Source organism: Sebastes fasciatus, chromosome 17 (genome assembly GCF_043250625.1).
Source record: "Sebastes fasciatus isolate fSebFas1 chromosome 17, fSebFas1.pri, whole genome shotgun sequence".
NCBI classification, from domain to species: Eukaryota; Metazoa; Chordata; class Actinopteri; order Perciformes; family Sebastidae; genus Sebastes; species Sebastes fasciatus.
Genome location: NC_133811.1, coordinates 19,218,162 through 19,242,684, shown reverse-complemented (window position 1 = coordinate 19,242,684; position 24,523 = coordinate 19,218,162). Strand labels below are relative to the sequence as shown.

General features: G+C 41.5%; 1 protein-coding gene across 1 annotated transcript in view; it reads right to left on the bottom strand.

Annotated features, from left to right (window-relative positions):
- The window catches only part of pard6gb (par-6 family cell polarity regulator gamma b), a 36,606-nt gene extending 13,065 nt beyond the window's left edge, over positions 1-23,541 (bottom strand). Inside the window, exons 1-2 of the mRNA XM_074613171.1 lie at positions 23,195-23,541; positions 16,578-16,800 (exon numbers count right to left, since the gene is read on the bottom strand). Coding sequence (XP_074469272.1) covers positions 16,578-16,800; positions 23,195-23,266 — 295 coding nt within the window. The 5' untranslated portion in view covers positions 23,267-23,541. The remainder of the gene's footprint in view (positions 1-16,577; positions 16,801-23,194) is intronic.
- Between the last annotated feature and the right edge of the window lie 982 nt (positions 23,542-24,523).

Here is a 24,523-nt window from a genome sequence, read left to right as displayed (position 1 = left end):
TCCTGCAATCATATGACAAATAATATATTTTACATTTTGGCAAAGACGGGATCAGGGGAAATAGATTCTGGCAGGACTCCAGTGACACACGTCACACAGCAGCAGACTTGGACTTGTGTCATTGCCACCTGTCTGACCTTCTGTTTGTGTGAGAGTCCACGAGAGTCATTAAGTGGGTGTGTGAGAGACTTAAGGATAACACAGACAACATAATGATAGAATGACTATCCAATCTTTCTATATCCATCTCCTCTTATACACAACCCAAACTCTAACCTCAAGAGATACTATGACTAACATTGCTGAATTGACTCCATTCCTCTCCCACACTCTCAAACCAAAACACAAGCTTCACAGCCTTCAGCCTCTTCGACCATCAAATCATGTTTAATGAGCCCCAAGGCTGAAAAGATTTGCGCTCAATTGGATTTGCTTCACATTGCTTAATGAAGAGAACAATGTTTATGAGTCCTGTGTGGATATTATTCATGTGGGCTCGCTTCACAAGTGGGGAAAAAGGTGAATATGGTTCATTTGCAATAGCTCGTTGAGATAGTTTTATAGTTGACGAAATGAATAAACTTGTCCGGCGTTGTTAGTTGTGTTGAATATTATTCATGTTAGTTAAATAGTGGCAAACAGGTTCAGTGAATTGCAATAAAAAGTGGCAGCAAGATCTAAAAATACTAAACCACATATAAAGAGGATGCTGTGGAGGAGTAACTGAAACATTTACTTTAATGTAGGGGTGTAAGAAAAAATACAAAATGTTGAGAATCACGATACTGTGCTTTGAGATACTGTATTGATTCTCAAAAACACTATTGATTTTTTAATTAATAGTTTACATGCAAAGATTAACACGTGATTGGCTGCGAGCAAAATCTGCAAATAGTCATACTTTTCTAGATCTGTGTACAACAATGATTGATTGCAGGTATCGCTTGAGTGGAGACGTTTTGATACTACTTGGTACTGGGTTATTATGGTCGATACTTTAAAAAGTATCGAGCACCGATACCCAGTCCTAGTATTCACAGCTCCAAAATGTAATGAAATGAGACCCACCTCAACCCGGTATAATTTAGACCTGGGTCAGATTCCTCAAAACCACAAGTGAACTCAGAGAGACCTCTACTACTGCCCTAGTTTGTATCCCTCCAGCTTCATCCTCCTCCACTTTCTGGCACTGATCTGAGTTCAAGTCACTTTCTAATCTTTTATCTGCTGCAAGTGACAACAAGCAGACTAGGAGGATTATGGTCCGTCTGGCTCTCTTAGTGCAGACAGGCCAAGAAATGCCGGAGGATGTGACATTCAAGCCGACAGGTAAGGAAATGAAACAACAAAGCAGAAGTAAACACACGTGCAGACTTGAAAATTGACAAATTTCCTTCAGTAAACAGGCCTCGGAGCAAATTCAGATTTGTAGTAAACTGCCGGCTTAAGGGAAAACAGAGAGACTGAGAAAGTGCGAGATAGTCTGTCTCACAGAGGACGCCTTGCCGAGAAGGTCTAACATCAACCCACAGGAAAACTGATCCTCTGTTGTGAAGCTGCCTCTGGAGACCTTCATCTCATTCACACTGTGGGCAAGAAAAATAATCCATCACGCTGAAACTCGACTCTTAAGTGGCCAGAGAAAATGTTGTCTCCGAAGCTGAATGAGATCATTTTTTATCCTTATCCAAGCAGACAAATACGCAGTCACACACACACCTCGTCTATCGAGAAGCTCTGGCAGTCAAGTGTGCCTTGTTTTGCAACAAATCAGTGTGATAGTTTTGGCTGAATATGGACTTTTTTGTTGCTGATCCAGTCACCATTCTTAATCCTTTGACGGGGATTCAGCACCACTGGTATGTGGCGGACCCTGCCGTCAACGCCGGCACCCTCATTGACCTCTATTCAGTCAAGAACATGGGTCAATGAAAAGCCCCTTCCTGGCCTCCAGGTGAGGGGCCCCCCGGGTGTGATTGGGTTAATCCTCTGCGAGCTTGGACAGGCCTCAGTCCCATCCTCCCCCTCCACCTCCACCTCCACCTGAAAAACACCCGCTCTTACACAACCACACAGCATAACAGGACACTTCCTGTGTGTGGTGACACATATCCTCTGTTCTTCCTGCTCCATGCTTTGCTCCGCTGACTCCATTAGTGGTTTACTTCATCTAGTCTCTGCTCTCGCACACCGTGTCAAAACCGTCTGTGGGAGTGTTTTCACATGAGCTGTCAGTGTCCATTGTTTTCGGCGAGTCTCTGGGACACAATTCCTATCGGGACAAGAGTCATTCCTCCCCTCCTCCATTCTTTTCCTTCCTCTCCCGTCCTGAACTGCTGAGTTGGCCTGATTCAACCACCAACTCGTGGCCCACATGTCTGCAGAAGGGGGGCGGGAGGGAGGGCGGGAGGAGGGGGCATCATCTTCTCACGGTGTGTCTGTCTATTGCTGCCAGACATCTGGGAGTCAGTTCAGGAGCACATTTTTCAGGAGAGCAAGGTTTAATCTTTGTTTGTGAAAGTTAATTGGAGTTTGATGTTTTCATGCTGAATGCACCGATGATGCAGTCATCCAAAATGGACTCAATGAAAAACAGTAAACCAGATAAGTCCAACTTTAGGTGACTATGACTAAAAGGTATGCAACAGGGTAGTGGTGGGAATCACCAGAGGCCCCACGATACGATATTATTATATATAATAATATATATATATATATATATATATATAATATATATATATATATATATTATATATTTATATATATATATATATAAAAAATAATATATATATATAAAAAAATAATATATATGTAATAATATATATTATTATATATATATATATATATATATATAATAATAATAAATATATATATATATATAATAATAATAATATATATATATATATATATATAAAAAAGATATATTGCGATTTATTACCTTTTTTAAACTGCAAATTATGCAGTTTGTCAACATCTGTTTTATCTAATAAGATGCAGTTTTCACTCTGTTCATCTCAGAGTTTTCATTCATATATCTTGAGGTCAGAGGTCAAGAGACCCCTTTGAAAATGGCAATGCCAGTTTTTTTGTAGTGTAACTTTGAAGCGTTATTTGGTGTTCTTCCCGACAAGCTAACATGACATGGTACCATTCAATTTCTTAGGTTTTCTGTTTCATGTGATACCATCATCATCACTCTAGCTTTAAGATTACAACCTCTGATTGTTAAGACGTTAATAGTTTATATAATAAAGGATCAATACTTTACGCCTGTGTATCGATACAATATTGCCATGAAAAATATTGCGATACTATGCTGTATTGATTGTTTTTCTACCCACCCCTACAATGGAGGTTGTTGTTATTCACTTTTTTCACTCCATGCTAAAGAGGCATAACTGGTATTTTAGATTTTGTATGAACATCTTCTTAAACACTGTCCCAAAAAACTATTTTGCACAATTTCTTTTAGTACTGTGCAAAAACAAGTGCAGTTTTAAATCATTCAACTGATCACTCAGAGACTGGCTATACATATTGAAGCATATAAAACGCCACAACCAAATATCCAATGACGATTGCAGAAACTCTTCGAAGAGTAATCAATTAACCATAGATAATCATAAGACGCGTGCTTCATATCCTCTTAGTGATTTACTTTGATGCTAAATGAGGTTTGCAATGCAACTGTTAGCTCTGGTGATTTGTGATAGCCAATCATAAACACTTCTGGCTCCATTCTAGCCAATCCGATCACTCCAGTGTGTGTTGCGGATGAACAATTGTCAGACTGGTGAGGGGCCATGACAGCTTGTCTCATTGTTTTATCCTCATGACCTATATATTCCTCGAGCACCCCCACACACACCCGAGACTAGTCCACACAAATCTAATGTGCCATAATGCACAAGTTTAACTCTAATCCACTTTATATTCTTTAAAAAACAACAACAAAATGGATTCAAAACACAATGCAACACTTCCTAAATGTGCCACATATACATGCCTTTTTCATGCTGGAGGCATGATCGCAATCATGTTAGTAGTGAATGTTACACTTTGTGCACACATGGCCAATGATTTGAGTCTCCTCCGCTGAGCAAAAACCAAGAAACGCACAAAAATATAAAATATAAAATATAAAAACATGGACCTCGACTCAGACAGACACACTAGTGTCCGCGCAGGCCAAATGACACGAGAGTTCATACAGTGCACTTGTACACAGCCGTGTTTGCACTGGCTTTCATGTTGAGTAGCTTTAGTTCTGGAGGGTTTTTTGCCTCAGGGACTGTGAACTTCTGACCAGGGTCATCAAATGGGGAAAATAAATAACATCACACGCTACAAGGTCGAGCACGTCTGATTGGTTTCAAGGGACTAGGAGCGCTTTTAGTACATGCCATGTGCATCAGCAGAAATATGCGCTATAAACGCCACTCATTTCAAAGCAAAAGTCAAGAACCTTTCTTGAATTAGGCTGGCTGATAGATTTACTTGTTTATTGACTAGACCATATAAGCTACCAGTAGTTACCATGATTTGTAGCCAAGACACCGTTAACACAGAGTAAGCTGGGTGGCTCTGAAGCCAACCTTGCCAGTGGTGAGTGCGTTCTGCTGCGGGTGAGCAGTCGAGGAGCAAAGTCAGTCCCTCCTTTGTAATTATGGACTCCCAAAATAACCCTTTTGCAGAGGCAATGCTAGGTTGATGTTGTGCTATAGCTACTGTGCACTTCTCATGGCTCGGCTTGCTTAGCCCAGAGATCTATGGGTTGTTTTTCAAGCCAGAACCGGAAGTGAGATGTAGTTGATTTGAAGATTACGAGGATACAAATGAACGGTTTTTGAATGATCCTTTAACTTAACATTGAAAATTCAATAGTGACACAAATTCCAAAAGCTACTAAAATATTTCAAACTGTGTTCCAGGACCAAAAAAACACTCAGATATGGTGGGAAATTCGTCACAGAGAACCAGATATGACATGTGCGTCAGTGACAATCACATCCTTTTCAAGGCGACCTCCGTGCTTTGATAATGCCTGATAAACTGGGTTTTCCTCAAAGGACACAAATCATTTGCTCCAGCTTGTGTTCACCACATTTGTACGTGTGAATTACTCGTGTGAGTCTTCCAGTGCTACACACACACACACACAGCATGCCTGGCCTTGTCCTCCAGTAGAGCTGTAATTAAGGAGGAACTGCAGTGAGCAGTCTCGCAGCGAGCCGTCTCTGCACAAAACCAGCAACTCCTCCCTCAAAAAAACCCACTAACATCCACCCAGGCCAGCGTCCATATCCCCCGCTCTCTCTAACCCCAAAATCTTCACCCTCTTCCCTCACTTCCCTCACTTCCCTCATGGCTCGGTTTCTAAACTTGGCCTGGGAATTTTCCACTGCATACCAACTCTTATTCGACCATTCTCAGTATTGTCTCCGTCCTGTTTGAGGGGAAATCCATCCTTACATTTGATATATATCATTTACCTGGTGATGTTTAATGCATCGCAGGAGGTGTTTTCTGATTAAATGTGTTAGTTGAACCCTCGACTTGTCATGGAAATTTAATCACATCCTGCATTTCCCAGAATTAGGTTCAACAAGTCCAATAGAACATGAGCAGACATAGATGAACATGAACATTAAACTAGGATGATTATATGATGATAACAGTTTTACCTGTTTTACCTTAATGTCTCAATTAAATGTTGATTTTTAGTCATCTGTGAAAATAAGTACCACCATACGAAAACAGCCAAGAACTGTTGTTATTTGAGTGTTTTAAAGTAATAGTTTGACATTTTAGGAGATATGCTTTTTTGCTTTCTTGCTGAGAGTTAGACGAGAAGATTGATACCACTCATAAATAAATATGAGACTGGTATCAATCTTCTTATTTAACTGTTGGCTAGAAACTAACTAATGTATTAAAATAATAAATTAAAAAAATAATTAATTAAAATAATAAATAATTATTTGTATTAATGTATTATTTATATAAATAAATAACGTATTCTTTTTTATTTTTAATATGCGGTTTTAGAATTAAATGGTAAATTTATGTAGGAACCTAATGTAAAAATCTATAGAACACCTCTCAAAATAAAGTAAAATCCTTTTGTATAGAAAAACGGATGTGTTAGTTAAGAGAGGGGAAATCCCAAAACAAACCCTGCCTCTTATGCTCATGACAACATCCAAACAACAACAACAACAACAAAGAACCTCCCTCACAGTTGGAAACTCAGTCACACATGTCACAGGATCTCACTCCACTTTCAAGCCATATACACCGAGGGAAAGAAATAAGGCACGGAAGTATTTCAAGCTTGTTGTTCTCTCTTTGAAGGCTCCTGCTGCTGAGGAGTGGCCTGGTGGTGGTGGCGGCTTAGGAAGCTGTTTGTTTGTCCCTGAAGGACCGGCTATATTCATCTCATCCAGCATACTATTTCCAAAAGCCTTCGTACTCCCGAGCTTATTTAGATGCAGGATGAGGTCAATTTCAAGTGAGCCACTGAGTTTCTGAGAATAGTCATAACAGAGAGTGTCGAGGTGTGAAAGCATTCCTGGATTGAGAGCAGCTGTGCAGACTGCATTTTTTTTTACCAATAGGAAGAGCTTCATCTTTCAGGAAATGTGCTTGTCAAACATTTGAGCGGTTTATTTAGAAGGATTAATTTTCTACAAACCCGATTTGTGACCATGCAAAACCAAAAAAATGTCAAAATAAATCCATGAAATTTTCATCAAACGTGACAAACAGATGATACAGTGGGAGGAGGAGGAGTGCCCCGACAGAGACACTCCTGTCCCACAATGTCTGGAAACTTCATTGTGGGGGAGCGAGGACGCAGTTCAAAGCGGGGTCGTAAAACCAAAATGAAAGCAGGGACTTAGGAAACACAAACACCAATATAGTTCTGCCAAACACAACAGCCCTTACAAGTTTAATTAAAACACGGGGAGGGACCACCCCCTCCCACGCCTCAACAACGGAGAGACGGGCTGAAGATGGGCTTAAGATGTGCGTCAGCTGCGATTTGTGATGCATATAAAGCAACATGTGTGCATCTTCTGCTTTGGTACAGTTAACGCAAAAGACTTCTGTTATGCAATTATTATAAAAATGACTCAAACGCACAATACATGCACAAATTAGATGTAATGGGACAGAGCGTATGTGCATGCTCACTATCTGGCTGCATGTTTAATACGGCTGTGGATTTGCGATGGTCCCTCATTGTGCCAGCTGACATGATTTACAGCGTCGTCCAAGCTGGTCTGCAGAGGCTTTGCAGTCGGAGGCACAAAGGAGAAGCAGCTCCCCGTCGGACATGGCTGCTGCTCCTCTGTCCCGCTCCTGGCAGGCACCAGGCATCTCCATCACACTTTAACTACGGCTGGCATTGTCTGAAGACGCGCAGAGAAAAGGCCACACAGGTTTTTATTGAGAAGCCCACACAGACACACACACTACCTTTAGTCGTTTTTTACGGCACTGAACCTTTTCCCAGTAGAGACGGGGGGATTTATTTGGTATGGCGCAGAGATGCACCGTGTGAGACACACGCGCAGGAAAGATTTCCGACACTGACGAGGCCTCGAACACCTCACTTAGCTGCGATTTTCAAAAGGCAGGCGGTGCGTTTTCCCATGCTGCTCTTGCCCTCTCAATGTGACCCAGATGTGTCATCAAAGTATCTGTGTGAAGCTTACACAAAGCTCGAACAAAAAGGCTTTTTGTCTCAGACGTCTTCTTGTGCCACCTCTGTCTGCGCGGGCTTCCCCCTCTTCGCCAGAAGATTTCTGTTGGCTCAGATTGCAACAAGAGGCCAGACCGCAGGATGGACTGGAGGTGGACTCAACCTGCCCAGTCCTCCCTCCCTCCCTCCTTCCGTCCTACTCCCTGCCTGTCTGTCTTTCTTACTGTCAGGCTGACTCCTCACTGTCTGCCGTGGTTTTCTCCCCCTTTGCCCCTCGACAATTGAGTCATGCCTGAGCTGTTATGTGAAAAGAATGAGGATCAGTCTGAGCAGCTACCCTAAAACAGCACTCATGAATGTGGACCAAGACGATTAGACATCCTAATTGACAGGAATTGCACACTTTCACCACACAGGAAAAGGGTAGCAGGGTGGAGATGTAACAAAGAAAACAAAAGCGCAAGAGAGATGAGCTATCACTGACAGATGCAGCCTTCTTTTCCTTCAAGGAGCAGTAAGCAGTGAGTAGGGGCGGGTTGTTTCACAGCGATCCCTTTCACTCAGCCGGCTCCGTCGTTACACAGCCCGAGGACGCTCTCTGGTACCGAGCACAAAGACTAGAGGTAGTGGCAACAGACCACACTCAAACTCACGCTTAATGACTCTGATGTCCTGTTAAGGGAGTCACAAAAGCACACTGAGGCAACGCAATAAAGGCAGTGCCTTTACACGACCAAAATAGACCTGCTGGAATGAGGAAAAGGATGCTTTCTGCCTATCGTGGTATTTGATTGTGCGGCTGGCACACAAGTTTATAATCTACCGAAGAGCACACACAAAATGCAAATGAGCAAAGAGGACGACATAGAAAAAAGCTGCTGCACGCTGGCATGAATAAATTCTGATACTAATCAAGAGATCTGTTCTAATCCAGTGTCCGAGGACTAAATCAGCTTTGTGAGGTCTGACTGAGGATAAAGAGCAAACGCTAATTAGTGAGGTGGCTCTTCCTCTTGTCTGCATGGATCAAATGTTGTGGGGTCAAAGCTTTAACCTACAGCTACCATGAGTGAGCACTGGCATGTTGACATATCTGCTGCACAATCGCATCTAGTGAACAGTGCACACACATCCACACACACACAACACACACACCCCACGTGTTCTCAGAAGCCCTTTGGCCGTGGTGTGAGAGTGGCCAGATGTGCTGTCAGGGTCCCTGGAGTCAGCCACAACAGCAGCACACAGACAGAGAGGAACACAACAGAGTCTGTGGCTCTAAAATGTATAATAGCTGCTTTATGGATTTATATAGAGATATTCAAAATTATATTTATGCAATTGTGATACAATAGGGCTGCACAATTAATTGAAATTTTATCGAAATCGCAATATAGACTACTGAAATTTTCAAATCGCAGGATGAGGAGAAAATTATAATTTGTTAAAGGTGAAACATGTCAAAATACCATTTTAAGTTAAATATTGTGGTGCTGCAGAGATGTCCTGGCCTTACTTAAGAATTTTTTTTTGTTTAGTACAGATCCCTGCAAAAATCACACCATAATCATTTAAATATGTTTTTCAATGAAAAATGAGAATAATGATGTAAAAACAATCATTCTCTCCAATATTGAAAATCATATCGCAATTGTAATATCAGTCAAAATAATTGCAATTAGATATTTTTCAAAATCATGAAGTCCTATGAAACAGTGAAAATAATTGTATGTAATGTAATAAAATATGTGATAAGAATTAGACCGATCTGATACACTGGATCGAAATTGGCACCGATACTGACCTTATTAAGCAGATCGGGCCGTTATGCAACCAATCCAGTTACTGTGTAAGTCCCATTATACAATTCACTTGTATCCTTTGGACATTTTAGAAATGTGATCTTATATCTCCCAACTTCTACTTGCCATTGTGTTTTATTTTGCATTTTAATTAATTATTCATCGTAATTGCAAAATTCTAGTACATACTGTATTTTATTTTATTATTTTTTACTAATCGAAACATTTTAATGGCTTTTACTATTTTTATAATGGTATTGCCTCTTATCTATTTGTATATGTCATTGTTGTAGTTATGTTTTCCTTGTATTTGTTTTTGTAATTGACTCGATGTCATTGTAAATGAAGGTCATCCCTCAATGATGATGAATTGCAGGCCCAATGTACCTTACATAAAAATGATTGCAGTGAGATATACAGATTTAAAATGTTGGAAAAAGACAGCAGTGGTATCAGAATTGGTATCATGGTTAAACTGGTGCATCCTAAATACATTTGAAACAAAAGAGAGTACAACATGAGAATTGAATTAGATGTCTGCTTGGAATCTGATTCTTTCATGACGACGAAATAAAATGTTATGAAAATTTAAGCGAAACCAGACAAAAACAACAAACAAGCCGACCAAGCGTCATCTCCATTTCAGCAACATTTGGACTTCAGGCATTAGACTGTGACCATGGATGCAGAGTTTCTGTTTCATAGACATAAAAAATAACTTTAAAATGTCTTTATTCCTGTCTTATGTTGTCTCTTTGATCATTAAGAACCACATCACATATAAAAGTGCAAAAAAAACCTTTTAAAAAAGATACTTTTTACATAATGTGGATTTGTCTGTGGTGAGTTTCAAAACTACTTTTCTAGAATGACAGAGAGTAACCATTTAAAACTGTCTGCATGTTTTGAGACGACTTCTCAGGGTGATGACTAATACACTGAACTTTGATATCATGAACTTTTCGCTCAAGCAATTTCAACACGCCACATTAAATCTTCCTCTTGTACTCCCTTAATAGTTCTGAGTGTAAATGTCACCTTTCTGTTCGCAGCCTGCCAAGCTTTGTTCTGTTAACAACACACAAAAGAGCAAAGAGAGCCAAGTGTGGAAAGTCAGCAAAGTGCAGACAGTCGGGGCAGCAGTAGAAATATAATAACACTCCGCATTTATTTGATCTCCAAGCAACTGTGCGGTCCAAGTTGTTGAGAAACACCACTAGTCTGGGATGTCGGCTTTAACTGGCGTAGCTGCCGTTTTATTCTGGCGTTTTTTATTTGTGCTGTGGTGCCACATCTCTCTTTAGTTTGGCTGATGTTGATATCTGACCCTCTTAGTTTTCACAGGTGTGGAGAGCAGTCGGGCTGCTGACTAAACCCCAGCATGCGAGATATGACGCCGCACAGACTCGACCTTGGCCTACCTCGTCTGCTCTATTTATTTAAACTTTTAGCCCTTTGCCAAACAGGGGTCTCTCGTCTTTGTTGAAAGTTTAGTCTGTGTGCACACTGCTGGCACTGTCTACAAAAACAACTCCACTTTTCCCCCCCAAAATTGAGCTTTCAAAAACAGACTCGTGTTTTTCTTGGATCAAGAACGTTTTTGTTGAACCATTAGTGTAATTACAGGTAAAATTCTAATTGACTTTAACAACATTTGAACCCTACATGTCCTCCACTGTGCATCATAAAAGACTATCATCACGATTACTACAGGCATGACTGCAGTGTGGGAAATTAGCAGCTAGTATGCGCCAACGCCAGACATTGCCAGCTTTGAAAGCCTTTCAACCTTCATCCACACATCATATCTACTCCAAAAATAGATCTGTGGGAATATAGAAGATACATTTTGTAACAGAGATCATTTACGCCATGTCTTTAATCTTATAAAAGCGAAAGACGCTGGTGAAATGTGAAAACTCATGAGCTCAGTGGCCGTTTCCTGTCCCAGTTATCTTTGCTTAAAACAACAATGTAGGCAGTGTTCCCGCTCTCTTATCTATACCCTAATTTGCATCATTCTGCACAAGAGGCCGAATGTGAATGAACAGTTAGTACTTAAAGGAGATAAACATACCATAAACCTTTGACAAAATGTCATACGACCTAGTGGAGTAAATTTAACATACCTCTGATCGCGATGTGTCAAGCACAACTGGACCAAACAGGAAACTAAAAGCTGAGTCAACGTGAGGCTACTGGAGTAAGGATATCCTATTTTTTCCCACTTTCAAGCACTGAAATGTGCATGTGACCCCAAATCAAACATAAATCATCAGTTGGCCACACATGACTGAACCGCTACAATCACACGCCCGCCCACACATTGGACCGAACAAGAAGAAGTCCCCTGGCCTCCAAATACAGAGCTGGTTCGCTCACAGATCTTTTGACGCGTCCTATTTCTTCCCATCACTTGCTGCTCGTCCCCCTCCCCCCGCCCGAGTGTGCCTGCATGAGAAATGTAGAAGTGTCCCAGTACAAAACTTCCCTCTGTGAAGCGACTACCCTCCCCCAGTCTGTCTCTGTCTACTGAACTGATATTATTGACATTGTTGGCTTCCCAGAACACCTTTTGTAGCGCTTGAAATAAAAAGGTTGCAGAAGTAATGAGACTGCTGGGACAAATAGATACGTTTCTCTCCGTCGATTTCTTTTCATCATTACATTACACACTGACTGCCTGTGATCGAAGTTATTATGTGAACGATTTAACAGAAAGGCTCCTTTCTACCGTGGACACAACCACATTTCTATTTTTGAACAATTCCTCAATTTGCATTCAAATGCAGTGAACCTCGCTAAAGTGAAATATATCCAAATTGAAAAGTGTTACAGCTCAATGCACCTCCTAATAGTTTTGCATTGCTGGCAACGTAATACATGCTATGTAGCTGCAAATAGTACTCATTCATTTTAGAGGATCGCCTCTTAAAGGAACAGTGTGTAGCATTTAGGGGGGATGTATTGGCAGAAATGGAATATAATATAATATAATATAATAATAGTGGACTTCCTGGTTTAAAACACAACACAGGTGCTCTCCTTTAACTTCCCCTTACTCAGACTGAAGACGAGCTGTGCAATAATCTACGCCGAGAGGCTATTGTGTATTGTTGGTGAATGAACCACAAAGTGTAAGCCTCTGTTCTGTAGGTGAGGTCATCATCCCTCCACAGGGAGCAACATGTATCATCAGCTGGATTATTGCTGTGTGTCGCCACACAACTGCTGCACACGTGCTCCAGTGATCGCACCAACAATGGCAATCTAAGCCCGGAAGGGGGGTGTCAGGTAGATAAAAGAGACACACACACACACACACACACGTTATAATACCTATTGTTACATGGACAAAAGAACACACACACTTACATACACTTGATCTCGAGGTGGAGGTGAAGGTCTAACTTGAGAAAATGAAATACAAAGGTCTATAAAAAGGTATTAAGTTATTAGTTTTCAGTGCATTTTCTCAATTTTCTCCCACTCTTATTCAAACTTGGAGACCCCCCTCCCATCTCTCATGGTGTTTCATCGTTAACTCTTATGAAAGCCTTTGAAAGCCCTTATTTTGCGATGCATCCATGAAGTTGGGTTTTTAACATGCTGCTCCATGTGGCATCTTATTTTGAAAAAGAAAATGCATGGTTTACACATTGTAAAAACTTTTTTTTTTAATTTACTGTAGTGTTTTTTTTGCCTTTCAAAGGAAATAAAGAGAGACATATAAAGTTTGTGGGCTGAGCTGTTAGGGGAGCAGCCCAATTAAATGTCTGTTTTTCAAATTCTTTTCGCACTCCTATGCATGTGAAAGTCCAGCTCAACACAAAACGTCCCTTCTGTGACTGAGGGCTGAGTCACAGTGTCTTTTCTTTCATCTGGGGTGGTCTGCTGACCGGGACGGAGAAGATACACGGTGACACCACCACTAATGACCTGTGCTAACAGGCTGGTACTGACTGATACAGTCATTATCGCAACACTTTCTCGTGCATGTGCAGTGTACTGGGTGCGGGGCAGCTCTTCTGAGACATGAGGTACTCGCAGTAAAACACACACCTCTTTGTCTGGCGAGTAACAATAGACTGCAGTGAGGCTTAGGATGCTCAGACTGCTGCAGCATCAGTCACAAGAGTGGACATTCCCCTAAACCACATCACCATGTCAGCGTTGTGTTTACACCACAACTACAACACTACATAGGCCCCTTCGTAAGAGCATCTGCCCTTCAACAACGGTCAGCTCCTCTGCTACTTTATGGCATTTCTGTATTAGGTATTCCCAAAGGGGGAAACTAGGACAGAAAAGGGATGTGAAGGTAAAGATTGCTTGGTACACAACCTATCTCATGGAACAGGGACACAGCTGGATCTCCAGTCCACGTATATCCATCCAGTATTTATTTACTCGTTCTGTATGTATTTACTTGGCAAAATAAATCTGATCCTGATGTATAAAATAGATATGGGTGACATTTCATAGCAAAAGCCAGGGGCAGAATCCTTGCATCTATGGGTAAGAACCACCAAGACACAAACTATGTCTCAGGAATGAATTATGACCGTATTTAGCATGACTTAACAATGTGTTAAATGATGCCTAAATTTGTAGTTTGCAAACATTACAAGCTCAAGATTTCCTGCAATGTTTTATAGCAGAAAAGGGCCAGTCAGCTCACTTAAAATAATCTCTAAACCTCAGCTAATTATCATTAAAAGAAACTTAACGATTTAATGAAAGAAAACGTTAACAATCAGAGGGAAAGAGCAGAGTTTCTATTTCAAACCGCAAATGCCATACACTCACCGGCCACTTTATTAGGTACAAGGTGTACCTAATAAAGTGGCCGGTGCTAGTCCCGGGTGGTCTTCTGCTGCTGTAGCCCATCTGCTTCAAGGTTCGACGTGTTGTTCGTTCAGAGATGGTATTCTGCATACCTTGGTTGTAACGAGTGGTTATTTGAGTTGCTGTTGCCTTTCTATCATCTCGAACAACTCTGCCCGTTCTCCTCTGACCTCTGACATCAACAAGGCATTTTCGTCCACACAACTGCCGCTCACTGGATATTTTCTCTTGTTCGGACCCTTCTCTGTAAACCCTAGAGATGGTTGTGCGTGAAAATCCCAAAACCAACAACCATGCCACGTTCAAAGTCACTTAAATCCCCTTTCTTCCCCATTCTGATGGTCGGTTTGAACTTCAGCAAGTCGTCTTCACCACGTCTAGATGCCTAAATGCATTGAGTTACTGCCATGTGATTGGCTGATTAGCTATTTGTGTTAACAAGCAATTGAACAGGTGTGCCTAATAAAGTGGCCGGTGAGTGTATTCAATAGGTGTGGCTACCTTTTTGTACTAAATGAAATGATCACAATACCACCTCATCCTAACTCATTACATGCCACTATAGTTACCCTTGCCGTCACTTTAGGGTTAGGCAACAAAACCATTATAATTAGGTTTAGGAAAGAATGACATGGTTGGGCTTAAAACTACTTTACGTTTGTACAGTGAAAATGACTCTGAACAGCTGATTGTAACGTGACGCACGGGACACGAACAGTGGTCTACTGGATGAAAAGCTTGTGTTTGTTGGACCATACTGTATACCTCCCGTCCCGCCTACCTGGTGTGTGTCTTTTCGCTATTTAAACTATGTCACCACACTCACGGCGTACTTCCTCAGAGCGTTTACTGTTTACTGCCCCGGATGGGTTTACATTGTAGTTAATGAAATGCCTGACGCTAAAGGGTGCCTTGTGCCGCAGTACCTTAACGCTGATGGCTGTGACAAAGCCTCAGTATTTAACGCCCTGGAAATGAGAGCGGGCTGGCTAAATACATTTCTTAGTAGAGAGCATAAAGGCATGCAGTATTTGCACTGAAATATGCAATCTACAGACACACAAATATTAATTTGTGTTTCAAAAGTTCAGATTATTAAAAAAAAGTAACCCTATCATAAAAACAATTTTCATTTTTACATTTGACATCTTTGTCAGATGTCTTATCATTACAATGAGTTTAATTCAGCTGCAGCCATACGAGCTCTCAAGACGGTGAATCACACAACGGAGGAGTCCGGTGGGGCCTCCTCAACATCCAAACCCTATTTCTGGCTGGAAATCTGCAACAAGATAACTCACCATGCGGTGGCTTGCTTTTGTATTTGAACCACTGGACGACAATTAAAACAATACCCTGGAGTGTACATGTTCATTACACGAACCGAGCGAGGGACATTCCAGGAAGGATTGAGGGTCTGAATAGATGTGAACGATGATAGATTCATTTGTATGCTTGCTGGCTGGCTGGCTGGCTGGCTGGCTGGCTGGCAGGCAGTCAAGGCCCACTCCAGACCTGGGATCAATGAGAGACTAGGATTGGTTCCCATTCTGGGTACCGTGGTGTTGTCTTTGAACAAATACACACTCACATGCACGCACACACAAACGGAGGGAGCTCAGTAAGGAGTCTCTCTTTTCATGCAGATCTTTTGTCTCTCAGTAATGTCTGGTATGCCGGGATACAGGCTTTGCTCAATGACCTGATTTCTATGGGGCTGCCAAGGCACCGGCCTGCGCGCATGTGTGTGTGTGTGTGTTTGTGTGTGTTCATCTGCCTGCGAGCCCTTCCTCTGGATAAGACACAGGACTTAGCCAGGCAGACAGACACAGACGGAGACAGATCCAGCCAATAAGAGGGCAGGAAACACAAAAACACACACACAGAAAGCCTTGCATGAAGTAAACAAAAAGGCCTTGAGTTCCCGTAGCGGGAAGAGAGAGAAGCATAATTGGATGAGGAAATATTCTGTGGGGAAACTTGACTCGAGTCAACACAATAATTGCAGCCCAAGATGCAGTTATTGCAATAGATGATTGTTTTATTGGTTTACCAGTTGCAGGATATTTGAAAACTAATATCCACACAATGTTTATGTAAACTAGCAACCAGTTTTAAGAGACAATGTTTAGGATTCCGATGGAGAAAAAGGCAGAGCATTTTTAGAATAAGAGCCAAAAGGAAGCCGTGCCGTCTTAAAGACTTTCCAGTCAACCTACCTTGTCTCTGTATGAAGATCCTGAGCAGTGGATGAGCCGTCGACACCGCCTTGCAGAAGTTGTCGTCGTTGTTGATCGGCAGCAAATCCCCGTGGATGTCAGCGTAGCCGATCATCACCTCCATGTTGGCGATGCGGTGAATGTGCAGAATGAGCTTGTAAAACTCCTCGAACTTGCCGGGCTTGACCCGGTCCACCGCGAAGCGGCGAAATTCGGCCCCATACTGAAGAGAAGGGAATATCAAAAGAGAGAGGACATTAGAAAAGGACAGTCAGTGGGAAGACGGCCAAACAGGAAGAGGAAACCGGGACCTCATGCACTTATCTAAACCATCTGACTGGCACACATAAAACCATCAGGGTGGAAATCTGCTGCATTCAGTCACGGTTGCGGTGATGACCTTGTGTACAATATGGCACAGGGGGAACTGTTTCTAAGCACAATACAAACTGAATTAGCTGCAATCCTTTGTAAAACTGGTTTTAACGGAGCCAAAGCAATATAATTTTATACATATTACACTCACTCAAGTATAGTAAGAGTTTGATATTTACAGAAAAATGCAGGTCAAATTATTGACAGCATAGCAAATCAACATTAATCAAAAACTTGTGCTAAATAAATACATTAAAAATGAGTGCCTCTGTATATGAAAGACTTTTAAATCAGTGTTTTATAGCTGAGGTGGGCCACCTCGTCTAAAACGCCTCTAATAACGTCATAAAAATGCGTGAGCTTTTATGAAGAGAAACATCAACCTTCAGGGGGAAAAGAGCAGGGGCACTTTTCACGCAGCAAATGCCATGTATTTACAGGAATTGTTTGACATTTAGGAAGTAGCCTACTGTATGTTTATTCGCTTTTTCCAGAGAATTAGATGAGTAGATCGATACCACTCACATGTCTGTACTGTAGCCTAAAGGCCTTTACACGCCGGGCTTTCATCAAACTCTTGGGAACAAAGTGAAGTGTATTTCCTAAAATATTGAACTATTCCTTTAAAAGGTGAAAATTACAAGTTGGTGAGGTTTAGAGTTTTTCTGTTACCTTTGGATAGAGTCAGGCTTGCTGTTTCCAGTCTTTATGAGAACTGTCTGCTAGCTGTAGGTTCATATTTGGAGCCCAGATTTCAGAGTGGTATCAATCTTCTCATTTACTATTTCCAAGAAAGTGAATATGTGCATTTGTGTGTTTAGGCCGCCATCCATAAACTAAACTGATCGCAAGACAAGATGCATCAGGATCTGAGGGGCTAACCATCTCATCTGAACAACTTCCTGGTGGAAACCCAGCAGCTTTGTGTTACACTGCATGCCAAGAGCACATCATTACAAAAACAAATATCAGTTGCACAGCACACAGGTGACTTTGACCAAGACAACAGCAGGAAAAGGGAAGAGAGTTGCTGCACAATAGAACAATACAGGTGGATGAGTAAGCTGTTTCAGTATATATATACTGTATATAAATGACATTATCTAGCTGGCAGCCCCGCCTCCCTCCCAGACACCCACCCACCGTTTACACACAAGAGCACAGACTTGAACAATAATGTGCCACAGCTTTTCCCGGCTAGGTCAGCGACCCACCAATGAGAGCGCGGCTGAGGGGCGCTGTGGGGTCATCATGTGACTCATAGACAAGAATGGACTCGAGGAGCGGAGATACAACTGAGGCACAAAAGCTCCATAAACCACAACAACACACAATCGCAGCACAACTAAAGTCTGAATCACGGCGGTAATTTGTAGCCGAAGGTGCCGTTTGTAACTGTAATCATCAGCTGACAGCAGAGGAGAAGAGATGATGGTGATCATGGAGCAACAGGAGGAGGAAGAAGAGGAGGAGGAGGAGGGAGAGGAAAACTGCTGACAGAGAAGCAGAAGAGAGTAGCAGGGTACTGACTGGGAGGAGAGAAGAAGAACAGGGGGGATACATTAACCAGCTCTGTAATTAGAAGATGACATGTGAATTTAAGAGGCGTGTTAGGAGAGTAGTGGGATGCCAGGCGGGTGTGAGGTTTGCTGCCAGATTCACTGAGGGCAACACGGTCAAACATGTGAACCTGCATTATGAAACTTGGATTCCAGCTAATAAAACTCAACCTCCTACGACACGAGAAGTTGACAAACAGGTTCGTCAGTCTTCCGTAAGTGTACTTTAGGAAAGTGAAACCTCCGCATGACTGAGCTTTAATCATTAAGACTGTAAGACTTAAAACATGTCACACTCCACCTCCCAAACAATAATTACACTTCTGCATATCAGTGAAGCTCCGTCACGGCTCTGAATCTAAATGTTCTTGTGGCTCCGCGATCTAGAACAATCTGTTTTCACAACTCGGCCCTCCGGTGCGAACAAGTCTGAACACGGGACGATTAATCATCGCGGGACCTCGGCACTAAAACCCAAACCTAAGAATACATCACTACAAAAGTGACATCACCTGTCCTCCCGGCCTATCGGGGCGAAGTGATGTCAACAGGTTGGAACACGTCGGGAGACACTAAACTCCGACACACTGGAGAAAATGGAGCGTAACTGACTTCTGTCTTTCGTCAACACTGGCGTCGTCCTCACTTAATACTCTGTAAGCCAGGGACATCTCACCTACAGCTTCTTTTGGCATTAGAAGATGAATAAATAAATATGCAGCATGATCTACAACTTGTGGATCAGGCCTCAAACTGAGAATATGCTTATAAAGTTTTTGAAATAAAGGGAGTGGGGGAAAAAATCCCACCCAACCCCCTACGCTCCATCTCCGTCTCTGATAAGCTTCATGTGAGTGAAACCAGCTCCTGGCCGAGGCTCCACGACGGGCAGCCAGACACCTCCCGTGTTATCCCTGATAGCTTATCGTTGGAGCAGTTTCCCCTGAGAAAACCAAACACTAACCAGTGAGAACCAACATGCACCACACTCACCTACACAGACAACTAGAGCTGCAACAATTAACTAATCGATTAGCCAGGCAGAAAATGCATTTTTCAGCCTCTCAAATATGGAGATTTCCCCTCTGTTTTGAATCATGTTAAAGGGGACCTATTATGCTTTTCCCTTTCCTTTAGTGTGTTATAAAGTTTTTTTCGCATGTAAAAGATCTGCAAAGTTACAAAGCCCAAAGTCCACACCCAAGGGAGTTACTCTCCCCCACAGAAACACTGCTCCTGACCTGCCTGAAACGCCTCGCTTCAAGTCCCGCCTGTTCTTCAGTAACGTGGTGATGTCACCAAGTAACACATTTTGCATAAAACCTGCCTAGCGACTAGTTTGGCACGCCCTCAAACAAAACTAGTTAGAGCGGAGCTTGAGAGGAGTCTGACGAGTTTGGTTCGCTTGTGACCAATCACAATAGTGTGTTTCAGACGGACGGTGAAAGAGTATGAGAAAAGTAAAGCGTTTTTTTTAACATTAAAGCGTGCAAACATGTTCTAGTAGAAACCCAAAATACAAGTATGAATCTGAAAATGAGCATAATATGTCCTCTTTAATCTGAATATCTTTGGGTTTTGGACTGACAAAAACAAGACATTTAAAGACTTTGGACAAACTGGGATGGACATTTTTCACTATTTTCTAACTTCTTATAGACAAAACGATTCATCTAGAAAATATTCGGAACATTAATTGACATGAAAATAATCGCTGGTTGCATCAAACACACATATATAATTATTGGCAATCTAGTGAATGTGAATGCTTAACTTCAACTATTGTTTGGTAAAGTTTTCTCTCTGACTTTTGGGGTTATTTCTCCAACAATAACCGGTCATGTACGGCTGTGTGTACTCAAACAACTGACTAGCTCTCACGTCTGTGAAGAGTCTCAGTCATCCAGGAGGTCATAGGATATCTATGAATGCTAAGTCAAAAGTTTCTGTAGATTTCTTTCTTGGTTTCTTTTCAAGAACTCTCCAGTAAGTCCTGTTCCCTGTGACTTCTAGATAACTAGTTCCTATGTGAAGCTGCTTCAATGAAAATGTGTATCTAATAAGATTGAATGTACAGTTTCAATCTGCTATCAACTGAGCCTCTGATATAAGAGTGGAAGGATACATCTGTATTTAACAACTGTAAGTACTGTTACAATTTGAAGTCCTATTTTCTGAACTATGCATGGAAGACGGATTCATTTTGAACATTTCAAGTGACATTTCTGGTAAGAGATGAACCTCTCGTCTCATGCTGCTGTTGTGAACTAGCTGCAGTGTGTTTGGAAAATTCCTTGTCACATTTAAAAAGGAGACTCAGCTAGCAGCAGCAGCAGTGGAGCGACCTGTTACAAAGTATTCAAAAGCTCTGAGCTGCCAATCTGGTTTAGTCAGGTGATACTCTAAATGTCCTAGGAAGTAATAGAACAAGATGACGTGATAAGAGCCATGACTTATATCTGATCCAAAGAGGGAAACGTGTGACGTTATGTGACAGTGAGTCAGCTGTAATGACGGTGTTAAAACCCTGCCCGTTCTACAGCTTTCTGGCTCTCGTCAGCGTCACCTACAAACAATCTCAAAGTGACCACTCCTGTCTCTGTGGAACAATCACAAAACCCACCCTGCTGCCTCAAAAAAACAAACAACAAACAAACAGAGCTCCTCCATGATGTTGTATAAGAGCATCCTGGAATAGACGTCCACCTCCTTTCTTCTCACCCACCATCAGAGTATCTGTTATCTCTTTCACAGCATCACCCAGGGATGTAAATCACAAGATCATCAAAATACAATGTATCGATTCTTTGAACAACTATACAATATTTGATGATATCACAAAGTCTGCTGTGATACGATTTCAATTAGTTTCAACTCAGGGGCCTGCGATCGATAGGAGACGATATCACATGCCCATTTAAATATCACATGCCCATTTAAAAGGTCCAGTGTGTAGGATCTGGTGGTATCTAGCGGTGAGGTGAGAAGATTTGTAACCAACTGAAGCCTCTCTCGTGTGCCAAGCGTGTTGGAGAGCTACGGCGGCCGATACAAAAACGCAAATTCGCCCTCTCTAGAGCCATCTGGAGCAGAGCCAGTGCGTAGAGTGTGAGTGCATGTTGGAAGTGAGTGGTGAAGCAAGAGAGAAAGAGAGAGCGGCGGCGACGGGAGCGAGTAACGTTATCGACTCCGGCCTAAGCAGGAAAAGTTAGTTTGGTTTGTCTGTTCTGGGCCACAGTTGATACTCCCTATGTAGATATAAACGGCTCTTTCTAAGCTAACGAAAACACAACGATTCTTATTATCAGGTGATTATACACTAAAGAAAACATACTTATTAATATTATATTTAATTTCTGCCATTTGATCCTCCTAAATGTTACACACTGGTCCTTTAACACAATCTGTTACATTTATATCAACTCACAAAAAGCATCTAAAATATGTCAATTTTACTACTGATCTCTTCTAGACAGTTAAATGGAAACTATTAAGTGGTCATTTCAAAATAAAGGCATATCTTGATGACGACGTGTATCAATATTTTCACTTTGCATCGATGATATTAGATCGTTGAATCGATATCCAGATCGATGTATTGTTATACCTGAAACTGGACAGCCAAAACTAAACAGTAAAAAGAGCTTTAGCCTTGGACTGAATGAGTCACCTCTTGTCCATCTCAATGTGGCATACCAACAGTGACTCAGCAGCTCATCCTTCATACAGTACATATATGTGCTGCTGACACACTCATGTGTTCTGGCATGTGTAAACACACACATATGAATACCAGATTGTCGTCACTTCAATGGAATTCAGAGAAAAATGTTGGTCACAAGAAGTCCTTGAAAGGCTGCGTGTGGCAAACATTATAAATAGTTCACTGTTTGTTCACTTTGTGGTCAGGATTGGACACAGTGTTTATCTCCACTGTGCCCACATGGTCTAGAAACAGATCTGAACCAAACTACTGTATAAAAATAAATCAAAGAGATCTAGTGTATTTGATGAGTTGTTGTTTTTGTTTTTTTAAACTTTGTATAAGTTGCTGAAACTGCAATAAAAACTATCATCATCCCATTCTTTACCACTGTATTATTATTTTACAGCTGTCTCTTTGTTTTTACACATAATTCCACAATTTAAAACAATATTTGATGAGTGCTCATAATCTCTATGAGATGTCTGCTCACATGTTACAGCTCTCCATTACAGCCTAAAGTTGATGGATAGCTGTGGTCTTAATTTTAATTTATGCAGCTATTCCACTGTCCGCCTCTCAGTAAACTACTCTAAACAATGAGTGGGCTGAAACTATGTAGCACAAAACCCGCAGGGACATGTTGCAAAAACATCCGATTTAACAGAGAACACCTTCTCATTGTAACAAATAATGTCAAACCAGTTTTTCTCCCCATCAGCTTCGTGACAGAGAGAGAAGGAAAGAGCCAGATCAGCACAATCTGAATGCTTAGGAGGTTAAGAAGACAATAATCAGAGCAAATTACAGCAAAACTGGTGTTTTTATGAACCAGATTAAGAGCTTTTGTCATTGAAAGGAAGAAAATAATAGTTGCACACAGTTTTGTCGGATCAATTCCAGCTTCGACCATGTGAACTCTTTATTATTTTCTCCACTAGAATCCCCCATTTAGAGCCTAGAAATAACAAAACGCTCACCTTGCTTTTCACTTCCACCGCGTTACAATCCGCGTTACGCAGAGGTTGCGACTTATTAAAACTCCGATTCATTTTTGTGGTTGCAGTTTTATAAAAGAAAAAAAAAAAAAAGAAAAAAAAAAAAAGTTGAGCCGCCTTTAAGCCCTTTTAGAAAGAGGGGCTCTCTCTCTGGTCCTGTCTTTCTGCTGTAAAAAACCCTCCTGCTTGGTCTCTGAGTAGAGAAGTTTGTGTCTCCTGTAGTTTATTTCACCTCCTGGTAGTTTTCTTCCGTCACACTGAAGAGAAGAGAGGAGTTTTACTGGAGAAGAGGAGCTGAGCAGCAACTCGCCGCGTTGACTTGAGAGAGCGAGTTAAGTTTTGAAATGACATCAGCGCTCCTAAAAAATGGGATCCGATGAGGCGTTCAGGTGCTGCTCGTAATCCACAGTTTCCTCACCTATAGGACCTCGGAGTATAGCCTTATCGCTGACTGCAACTGCCAATTAAACCTGCAGTAGGCAGAATGTTTTTGGCATCATTGAGCAAAAAAATTCCATAATAACCTTTCAGCATATTGTAGTAGAATTGAATAGAATTTAAGCTTTACTGTCATCGTATTAAATACAACGAGATTCACAGCTGCCACTTCTGGTCACTTGACAAGACTAAACGAGGCAAATAAAACATATAACATGTAAAACACACACAGTTATAAAGCAAATAAAAAAGGTAAAGTAGATGTTTTAAATAAATATAAACAAAAGTGTTACACTAGAGGTATAAAATATAAAATATATGTAATGTAAACAGAGGTAATTGCTCTTGTAAAATCAGTAGGGTGGATGTAATAAATAAAATGTAAACAAAGGTAGTTGCACTTGAGGTGTATATTGCATCAAGGATATACTGCACAGACAAATGTATTTCACATTCAGTGTATTAATAATGCACAGATTTATTGTTTGTTCAGTGTCCGTATGGCCCAGGGAAAGAAACTGTTCACGAGTCTGGAGGTGCGGGCTTTCATTGACCTGTAGCGCCTGCCAGAGGGCAGCCGGTCAAACAGGCGTTGAGGTGGATGGGAGGAGTCCCTGAGACTAGTTGTGGACCTACTGAGGCAATTCAAGTAATTCAAGTGTTCTGAGAGAAAACTAGACTTCTGCACCTCATCATGGCGCTGTGTTCAGGCTTTAAAAAATCTAGCCAGTGACGGGAGACTTTGGCAACTCACAAATTTCAGAGAGAGAGCGTTCCTATTGGCTGTGCTCTGGCTGGTGGGCGGTGCTTGGTATTTCCTCAACTGATCTCAACATGGCTGCCGGGTCACAAACTTTCTAATTTTACAGCTAA